The following is a 10,082-nucleotide window of genomic DNA, read 5'->3' on the forward strand; positions in this document are numbered from 1 at the left end:
CCAGTATCTGAAGGACTAGTCTATGGGAGGGAGATCAGATTCCTGCTTGGACCGGAGGAGTGCAGTGAGAAGCCTGGAGGAGCAGAAAACGCACAGATTTGGAAAGGAGACAAGCCCGACTACAAGCCCCACGGGGCCACTCACTAGCTGTGACCTTGGGCAGTCTTCCCTCTCCCGGTCTAAGTCTGCTCTTCCAACAAGTGGAAATTCCTTCTCCCCGATAGAGTCTGCTAAATAATTCATCAGCCAAGCTGTGCTGAGGTAGGGCTAGGACTCCCGTCTGTATTGAGAGCGACTCCGCTCCCTCCCAACCGATCCCCGCCCCGCGGGCCCCTCGCTCCCAGCCAGCCCCCCGATGGCCAGGCCCCCGGGCAGCCGGGCTCTCTTTAGCTCCCTGGGGGTAAACTCACCCTGGCTCAGCCTCCTTGCAAACACTGGGAGTTTCCTCCCGCAGGCCAACCACAGCACCGGGGAGCGCTTCCTCCTGCTGGGTTTCTCCGACTGGCCCGCGCTGCAGCCCGGCCTCTTCGCCCTCGTCCTGCTCTGCTACCTCCTGACCCTGGCGGGCAACTCGACCCTCGTGCTGCTGGCCGTGCGCGACCCGCGCCTGCACACACCCATGTACTACTTCCTGGGCCACCTGGCGCTGGTGGACGCGGGCTTCACCACGAGCGTGGCGCCCGCGCTGCTGGCCAGCCTGTGCGGCGCGGAGCTGTGGCTGCCCCGCGCGGGCTGCCTGGCCCAGCTGTGCACGTCGCTGGCGCTGGGCTCCGTGGAGTGCCTGCTGCTGGCGGTGATGGCGCTGGACCGCGCGGCCGCCGTCGTGCACCCGCTGCGCCACGCCGAGCTCGCCTCCCCGCGCCGGTGCCGCGCCCTGGCCTGCGCCTCCTGGCTGGGCGGCCTGGCCAACTCCGCCGCGCAGAGCGCGCTCCTGGCCGCACGGCCGCTGTGCGCGCCCCGCCGGCTGGACCACTTCATCTGCGAGCTCCCCGCGCTGCTGCAGCTGGCCTGTGGCGGTGACCGCGACGCCACCGAGCGCCGGATGTTCGCTGCGCGCGTGGTCATCCTGCTGCTGCCGTCCGCCGTCATCCTGGCCTCGTACGGCGCCGTGGCCCGCGCCATCTGCGGCATGCGCTCCCGGGGCGGCCGCAGCAAAGCGCTGGGCACGTGCGGGTCCCACCTGACCGCCGTCTGCCTCTTCTACGGCTCGGCCATCTACACCTACCTACAGCCCACGCGCCGCTACGACCAGGGCCGGGGCAAGTTCGTTTCGCTCTTCTACACCGTGGTCACCCCGGCGCTCAACCCGCTCATCTACACCCTCAGGAACAAGGACGTGAAGGGGGCAGCCAGGAAGCTCCTGCGCAGTGTGGGGAGAGGGCAGGCTGGACGGTGAGTGCGGGGCGGGGGCGGGAGGAAGGGGTGAGCCCCGGGCCACGGATGGGAATGTCCATTGGGAAGGCAGCGAGCCCTCGGCCTGTCCGTTTCCCTGTGAGAATGGGCAAGATGTGTCCTCAGGGAGTCCGAGGTTCGTGGTAGCCCCATTCTCCACCCCCCCCCAAATGTTCCTCTGCTTCAGGGCAAATCCCCCTATGCTGCATATACAGGTTCAGGGAGGGGAAGTGGCCTTCCGGCTCTCTCTTAAGCTGATGAAGAGAGAAGGCATGATTTCGAGAGGACCTTCCCGGTCCTCAGGGGTCCAGTGACAATGCCCGGAGAGTCCACACGCTGGTAACACCCTGTACGGCAGGACAACTAACGTTCCCTCTCCCCCAGTCTGATGGCGCACACCGTGAAGACCCCACAGTGTCTGGCCTCAGGAGTCCCCCAAGTTGACAGAGCAATCCCAGACTCTACCCTGCCGGAGACCCATCCAAAACAAGGAGCCGCAGTTGCTCGTCCAGGGAAATCAGTCCAACCTAATGCCCACCTAACCAGGTCACTAGTGCCACCAAGAGCACTGGAGCCCAAAGCAGAACAAGGAATTCCCCTAAGTAGGGGTGGTGCCACTGGGATTCAGCTGGAGTCTTTTCTGCACGAGGTGGTTCTTGAGCAAGTTTAAAGAGCAGAAGGGACAAGGCATGTCTAAGATGGTGCGAAAAATGTGTTCTTGACCAGTCATGAGACACAAGAGGGACAGTGACAAAGGAGTGAGTGAGGAAGATACAGGAAGATCCACATTCCCCAGGGAGGAGCAGACACAGCGGTGGGGGGGGTGCAGGAGGGAGCCAGGAAAAGGCTCTGTCAGCCAGAACCTGGGCACAGCCTCCGGAGTCAACCCAGAGACCAACTGAGAGCCCCCACCTGAAAGATGCCCCCACCCCAGAGAAGACCTGCCAGACCCGAACGCAGGCAGGACAGAGACGGCTCCACGACCACACCTTCCCCAGGGACCCCCGCACACTGGAGAACAAAATCTGAGTCCCCAGGGGAGGTGTCGTCCCTCGCGCACCATCATCTCCAGAAATGAGAACAGCTGAACTCAGCGTGGGGCGTAGAGCGCGAGATGGCGCACCGCGCCGGGGTCATTTCCTGCCGAACAACGTTAAATAAGGACAGAGAAGACAGTTTAGTTGAATTTCTAAATTCTTTATTACTTAGACTGTAATCATACCAGAGGAATTAACACACTTCAATATAAATCCTTTCATTGTTCTCTACAAGCAGAAATTCAATTTAATTCAACATATGGAGTGATATTACAGATGAAATATGCCGGTGGGAACACAGGAGTTAGGGGAACCTGGATCCCAGTGTGGAACTTACTATCCTGTTGGACGGAAGAAATAGGAATTTTTCTAAACATCAGAGGGACGAAGGAAGGGATTAAATTCCAAGCTGGCTTTGATGCTGTCTCTACTGTGCCTTAAAATATTATTTTCTATTTTCAGTAATACACACAATGCAGACACCTAATCAACTGTGTTCGATCAAAAAATCATGGAGTTAGAAACTTTTCTGCAGTCTTCCTTCCCACTTCACCCCTAACTTTCCATCTTTCTCTTTCTTGTTAATTTGGGGAAATCATCAAAGGATGTGGGGGGAGTGAGAGCTATCAGCGGGCTCACCCCCCAATGCAGTAGTCTGCCAGCCAGAGTGAAGCGCCCCGTCTGATGCCGTAATCCGCCATGGTCTTCCCGTCTTCCAGCCTCTTGCCATTGCAAGTCACAATCTGTTGCTCAGGCACGATCCCGGTCTGGGTCTCGATCATCTGTTTCACCTGGGCCACTGAGCTGGACCTTCGCACCTGGAGGAGGTGCCTCTGCCCCCCGTCACAGGACTGCACCAGAGTCACGGGCAGCTCCTCATCACTGGGCGTCACCACCTTCAGAGTGAGGTGGATGGTCGTCTCCTTGTCAATGCCGTAAGACGACAGCCTCCTCTGGGGCTTCAGCATCTTGGAGCCCAGCAACAGGACCTGGTCCTGCACAGGAATCTTGGTCTTAGCCCGGACGTGTTCTTTGATCTTCCTCACTGTGTCATCCGAGTTAGCAGCGAAGGTCATTGATGTCCTTCCCTCAGAAGAGACCGTCACCTGGACAACGAAGGCCAAGAGACCGCAAATCAAGGTGCCTGGAACGCCTGCCACCTTGACACCACTGTCCCCTCCGTGCCCGGCCCCGCCCTCCCTGCCTGCCTGGTCCTCCAGCTCCTATACAACAGGCTCTGTCCCTCCCTTTTGTGGAACTTCTCTTTGGGAATCTCGAGCTTTTAACGCAGGAAAATCATTGTTTTCCTTTACAGCCATGCCTCTCATTCATCCCAGCGTCATCAGTGACTTCCCACATTTCGCACGCCTCCGATCCAGACAGAGGTTGTCAAATGTCAAAAACTAGATCCAATCACAGAGCACGCACAGTTATATACTGGACGCTAAAAACAGCTCCAGAAGAGAATTATCGACTCGTCAGCTCATGGGACGCTCATCACGGCCCTCCAAGACTACCCTGGACAGGACACATACTCTCTGTACTCCGGGTTTCTGTCTTACTGCCCTACGACCGTGTAATGACTCACACGTTATGGTGACACTGCGTTCAGTGTGACTTGTTCCCCTGGACTTCCTGCGTGTTTCTATCTACCTATTGCAGAATATGGTCTCCTGTAGCTGGACCTGGGCCTCACCCACAGAAGGTACGGCCAGATCGAGGTCTTCCTTCCATAGTCTGAAGCTGGCCAGTGCACCCTGTGTTGTCGCTGGCAAGCCTGGCAGGGCCTCCGTCCTGCTCTATTCAAAACCATCTTTGCAGTCTGGACGTCACAGACATTTCCTCACAGGACCGACGCCCCTCTGTGCTAAGCAGCCCCCCGATGCCAGCCCACATGTACTGCACCCGCTCCTCAAAGGCTCACGGATCTGGTCATTAACACCTTAGAGTGAAGGAGTTTTGTGTACCTCTCTTTTGGGAGGAGGTGTTGAAGAGCCCAGGGACCCTAATCAAAAGGAGGAGAAAAGGCCCCAGAAAATATTTCCATAGGTTCAAATCCAGCCCTGTGGGCCCAAAGCCCACTCCCACTTCCCACCATCCTCCCCTAACAGGGCCCAGTCGGGCCTGACACAGAAGAGCCCTGAGGAGCCAAACGAGGCGCTTCTATTCCCAGAACCTTCCTTCAGCTTCTACAGCGATCAGAGCCTGTCTCAGCGCCTGCAGGATGCCTTCCCAACCACTCTGCCCCCACCTCCCCGAGCTCTGTCCCTCGTGGACTCCTGAAATCACTCCCCAACCCTTGGCGGTGCTTCCCCTGTCCGCATCCCCACTTCTCAACCCCAGCTTACATGGAGGCAGGAAGTAGCAGATGCCATGTCTACAGCCAACAGAGCAGACACAGGAGGCTGAGGAATAGGACTGGCGCCCAGCTTATGTACGAGCTGAGCTGGAAATCCCCTGCCTGAGCCACTGTGCCCACGCCCTTTGCTCTCCCATGATGTCATGTATTTTCTTTCACTTTCGCTTGGACAGAGTCATACGCACAGAGAATACTCTCTGATCAAAACATTCCTCTCATCCATTCTACCCGCCCTCCTCTTCCAAACATAGGATGGTCCTTCTCTCTGGAGAACGTCCCCACTTAACAACTCACCACTCCCAGTCATGACTTATGACTGCCCAGCCTACAGCCTTGGGCCCTCACCCACTTCAAGACCTTTACTACTTGATGGTCCTCTCCTGCTGCTTTTGAGAACCTGCCCCATGCATCACTCAGGGGCTTTCCTGAGAGCAAGGGTGCCCAGGGGAGGATGTAGAGTCCGTGAGGAGTGAAGAGGCCGTGATCACCTGTTCACGCCAGCTGGGGAGAGTGGGAGGCCCAGGAGATGTACAGTCTGTGAAGAGTCATGAGACCATGATTAGCCCGTTCACACCAGCCGGGCAGAGTGAGAGGCCCAGGAGAGGAGGTGGGAGCACATGAGGAGTGATGAGACCGTGACCAGACTGTTCACACCCGTTGGGCAGAGTGGGAGGCATGCCCCCAGGTCACACAGGACACACAGCCTACTCTGAGAGGAGACAGGAATTTCATTCCCGGGTGCCACTTGCTCCCTTAACTTGGGCAAGTCTGTTCACCACCTGAGATGTTTGTTTTCCAGTGAACATGGATTCAGAATTCAGAACACAGCTTGTAAAACGGACCTTACATCCCTGGGTCTTGAGCTCTCTAGCACACTTCCATTCCTGTCCCAGAACTGGCAGCCCAGATCTAGTACTTAGAACAATCCTGGCCCAACAGTCAAGGGCCAAGCCCGCCTCCCATGAAGCAGAATACGCATCGGCTCTCACACTGCGGTGACTCTGTTTCCCCGCCTTTACTGCTGGACACTCCCTACTCCCTGTGCTCTGTGATCTCACACACACCCATGCTGCTTCTTCCTCCCTGGCTCTGGAGGTTTGGATCAGACAAGAGGGAGGGCACAGGCTGTGTGCCCTCAGAGAATTTATTTACTACTCTGATCCTCCTAACATTCCAGAGGAATCCCTGTCCTCCCCCAAACTCCCAGGACAGCGCCACAAAACACATTCTCCAAGAAAGCCTTTATGAAAGGAACTCCCAATTTTTTCAAAGTAAAAAAATCCCATAAAAATGACACTATCTTAATCTCACAAAACAAACTGAGGGTTGCTGGGGGGAGGGGGTTTGGGAGAAGGGGGTGGGATTATGACATTGGGGAGGGTATGTGCTTTGGTGAGTGCTGTGAAGTGTGTAAACCTGGTGATTCACAGACCTGTACCTCTGGGGATAAAAACATATGTTTATAAAAAATTAAAAAATTTTAAAAAAAAATGACATTATCTTCTTTGCTGTGTCCTTAGCGGCCATTTACTGTATCTTCAGCACCGGTAGATGTCAAATGATCCCATTTTACTGCAGGACTTTCCATCCTGGAGAACGTGGGTTTCTAGAAGTGCCTATGTAGAGTAATGGGATCCAAGAACCAGTCCAGGCTTTCAAAAAACTCAACATAAATCAGGTTCTCCTATTTGAAGCTCTTATCAGATGCCCATAAACTTGGAAAATTTGTATTTGAGTGTACCTTGGGATAAACGCTCCTCAAACACATAGGATGAGTAGGGAGGGAGAAGAGTGTCTGATGCAACAGACAGGAAACCGTGGCCCTGCCAGTCTCCCTTCAAGGCTTCTCCAGGCTCCTACCATCCGCTCTGTGCAGAAACCAAGACTGTGATCTTGGATCTGCAGCTGGCGCCCCCCACCACGCATGCAGCGTCCAATGGGATCTGCGGATTCTGAAACATCACCAGTAACCGAGCAGAAAAGGTCAGAGCAGGTGGACGGAGGCAGGGAGCAAGTCCACAGCAGGAAGAGAGGGGAAGCTCACGAACCCAGGCTCCTCACTCCCACATTTCATCTGCGCCCGTTACCTTCTTGGGCCTTTGCCTCCTTCCTGGAATGGGAAGCCGAGAGGAAGCATCTAGAGCTGCTTAGCATAAAGTCATTCTGCTCCAGCTCCCCCTTCTAGTCTTCCTGCCTGGGCAGCCTACACCATCTTGGGGCAATGATCTCTTTTCTGGGCAAGCAGGGAACCTCGAGAGAAGCTCCTGCCCGGAGAGCCCAGGAACCACGTTTCTCAGGATGGTGTCTGTCAGAGCTGTACCCGCAGCCCTGATCCGAGCGGCAGATCTGCAAGTCTAGCAGCTTGTGTGCATGGTTCCAAGTTTCCTGCCACCAGGTCACAAAGCATGCACCTCCTTCCAGCTCTACCCAGTGTCAGGGATTACACAGATACAAGATGTGAGCTGTGCCTCCTCCAGGAAGCCTTCCCTAGCTCCTGTCCCAGTCTGGGTCATGTGCCATCCTCTGTCCAATTGTTCACCCTCCCCAAGCGCCTCAGAGCGTGTCTCCAGCAGGAAGATCATCTGCTTATTTGTCTACTTGTCCCCATGAAACACTGGAGACCTGGGGCAGGGGGTCCATGATTGTGTCTTGACTAACTTGGGTCTCTAGCACTTCCCAGGCATACTGTCTGGTACACGAAATACTTAGCATTTACCGAATGCATGAATGAACTAAAAAAAAAAGAAAAAATGAGTATGTAAGTAAATTAAAAAATTGGAAAATAACATTTAACGAGTACTTGCTGGACTTCAGGAGCTGCACAAGGTGTTCGTAAATGGCCCCTGATGCACTTTTCTAGCTTTCTAATGAGGTACGTATCCATTTCCCCACTGCGCAGCACGCAGTGAGCTCACCCACAATCACATCGGGAGGAGCAGGTGAGCAAGTCTTCAGGCGCATATCTCGACGGCTGTCCTTCTGCTCATCTCCTCCCAGTGGAAAGGAAGGGGGGCTTCACATGCACGCCTTTGTGTTACAGGGAGGGCACACATCAGGGAAGGGGTACAGACAGACCAAGGAAAGCAGAGCCTTCGAGGAGCCTTGTGAGGAATGAGCAAGGAGAGTCTGGGCCCATATGCGGGTAGGAGCCTCCCTGGTGGGGGGACCTGCCTAGACCACAGGGCAGCCATGGGCAAAGAGCCTGTGAGTGCAGCAGGCAGAGGCTGGGGGATGATGGCAGCCCGCCCAGGACTGGGAGGGTTAACGGTGCCACTGTGACACTCGCCTCAGCCACAGGGATCTCCAGCAGGGAGCTACCTCAAGGGCCAGCCTCAGATGCTCCCAGGAGTCAGTGATTCAGGGGATTCCCTACCCAGCCAGATCTGGATTCTGAGAAACACTGTCCCTTCAAGGAATCAGAATAACAAGCCTAGACATTGACCTCTCTCTTTCCCTCCTCCCTTCCCCTGTGCAGTTCCTTTCCACGCCAAGGGGCGCGGCAAGGGCTGTCCCCCGCTGAGTCACAGCTAGGACTTCTCCCCAGGACCTGACCTCCACCCTGCTTCCTAGCACACTGTCAGTCCGGCTTTTTTCCTCTGTGTCACAGTAAATGTTTTCAGAGGTGGAAGGATCACTTTCCATCTGCCCTTCGACAAATTCAGGAAACCAGCCAAGGTAAAAGGTCATGAAGACCTCACCAGGACATAAAACAAACATCTTAGATACACACTCAGATACACACATCTCCGACCTCCCCGTGTGACTCCCTCGCTGATGCGCAGTCTTGGGCTGGTCATTTCTCTGCTGAATCTTTCCTGGAGAAGAGGCCTCTGTCCTGTGTCTTTAATGGTCCCCAGGAAGGTGCTTGTAAAACTGCTTTGACATCTAGAATATTGCTTCAGAAATGTAACCCAAACTCACTCAAAAACCACTGTGACTTTTCCTTTATTGATGATTGGGGAAAAAATATTCAACCACTCTTAAAGGTCAATTTGGAAAAACTTATAAATATAAGTCTTTATTTGTGGATATTTCCATTATATTCCATCACTCTATTTGTCTATCCTTACATCACTACGACACTGTTTTTGTCTCTCAAGGTCATAATGAGTTTTGAAATCAGAGTATATAATTTTAACATTTTTTTAACAAATCTGTTTTAGCTATTCTCAGTCCCTTGTATTCCCATATAAGTTTTAAGATTAGCTTGTCAATTTCTAAAAACAAAAAAAGAATCCTACTTTTTAAATAGGTATTTTACCTATAGAGAAATTTGAGGAGAATACCCATTTTTTTTAATTACCCAATTTTAAATTTTCTTCTAGAGTTCTTAGAGTTTAGCAGTTAGGTCTGAGATCCCTTTTGAGTGTATAATATGAGATAAGGAGGTCCAGATGAAAATACTTTTGGATGTTGGTATGTGTTGATATCTGATTGTAACGGGACAATTTTTTAAAAGACTATCTTTTCAAGGCGAGGCAAGATGGCAAAAATGTAGGGGACCTAATTAAATCTGGTTCCTTGAATCTAGCTGGATATCTATCAAAGGGTTATGAATGCCCATGAATTCAGCCTAAGATATAAGAAAATATATCTGGATCTCCACAACTAGAACAGTGACTGCTTTTTACAAGGTAGGACGTGCAGAGTCCTGAATCTGCGAGGAGTCAGCAGAAGATCAACGGAGCGGGGAGGGAGCCTCCATAAGCTGGCTCCTGGAAAGTGACAGAACATCAGAAGCACAAAATCAGAACCCTTAGAAACTGCTCCAATGAGAGACATCCTTCTCTGAAAGGGGCTCAGGGGATGAAAAGGGCAGAATTCTAGGTGAGGCATTGTGGTTTCGGGATCCCAGGAGACACAGACGGAATAGGGGAGCCTGAGCCAGTAGAGTCGCCAAGCAGTGGAGCAGGGAAACTGGTTATGGTCACCAAGCCCAAGAGGGACTCTCAGCTTGGCTCACCATAAACTGTGAGCTGGACCAGTCGGGTGACCACTCTTTCCCTGAGCATCCTGAAAAGGACTGGAACTTGCAGGCCATTTACCATCCCCTGGGAGGGGTCAAAGAGCTGTGCCCATGAGCGACAACAGCTCTCAGGGTGGGGGTAACCCTGGAAAGGACAGTAGGACCGCTCCCAGCTGTGACCCAGAAGCAGCAGAGCAGGGTATATTTGTGAGCTGGCAATAGCTAGCAGACCCAACTACACAAAGGGCAGTGGCACTCGCAGGTCCCTGGGACTCCCCCAGGGGACTGTAGTGGGCATGCGCCACAAGAGTCTATGAAGTTTGGCACC

The 10,082-nt window shown here is 53.6% G+C and overlaps 1 protein-coding gene and 1 pseudogene across 3 annotated transcripts in view; one reads left to right on the forward strand and one right to left on the reverse strand.

The window, feature by feature from the left end:
- Positions 1–503: 503 nt before the first annotated feature.
- On the forward strand, positions 504–2,062 carry LOC309865181 (putative olfactory receptor 2I1 pseudogene; annotated as a pseudogene). The gene is made up of 2 exons: positions 504–1,392; positions 1,777–2,062. The product of its transcript is annotated as a putative olfactory receptor 2I1 pseudogene (transcript).
- A 511-nt stretch (positions 2,063–2,573) lies between these two features.
- LOC309865363 (ubiquitin D-like) overlaps positions 2,574–10,082 on the reverse strand; it is a 27,670-nt gene continuing 20,161 nt past the window's right edge. Inside the window, exons 1-2 of one of the 2 annotated variants that reach the window (XM_082731638.1) lie at positions 4,778–4,922; positions 2,574–3,535 (exon numbers count right to left, since the gene is read on the reverse strand). In XM_082731638.1, coding sequence (XP_082587764.1) covers positions 3,065–3,535; positions 4,778–4,804 — 498 coding nt within the window. In that variant the 5' untranslated portion in view covers positions 4,805–4,922 and the 3' untranslated portion in view covers positions 2,574–3,064. Of the gene's footprint in view, positions 3,536–4,777; positions 4,923–10,082 lie in introns of those variants that run through there. The other variant, XM_082731637.1, reaches the window with a different exon arrangement.

This window comes from Mustela nivalis, assembly GCF_964662115.1.
Source record: "Mustela nivalis genome assembly, chromosome: 5".
Classification (NCBI taxonomy): domain Eukaryota; kingdom Metazoa; phylum Chordata; class Mammalia; order Carnivora; family Mustelidae; genus Mustela; species Mustela nivalis.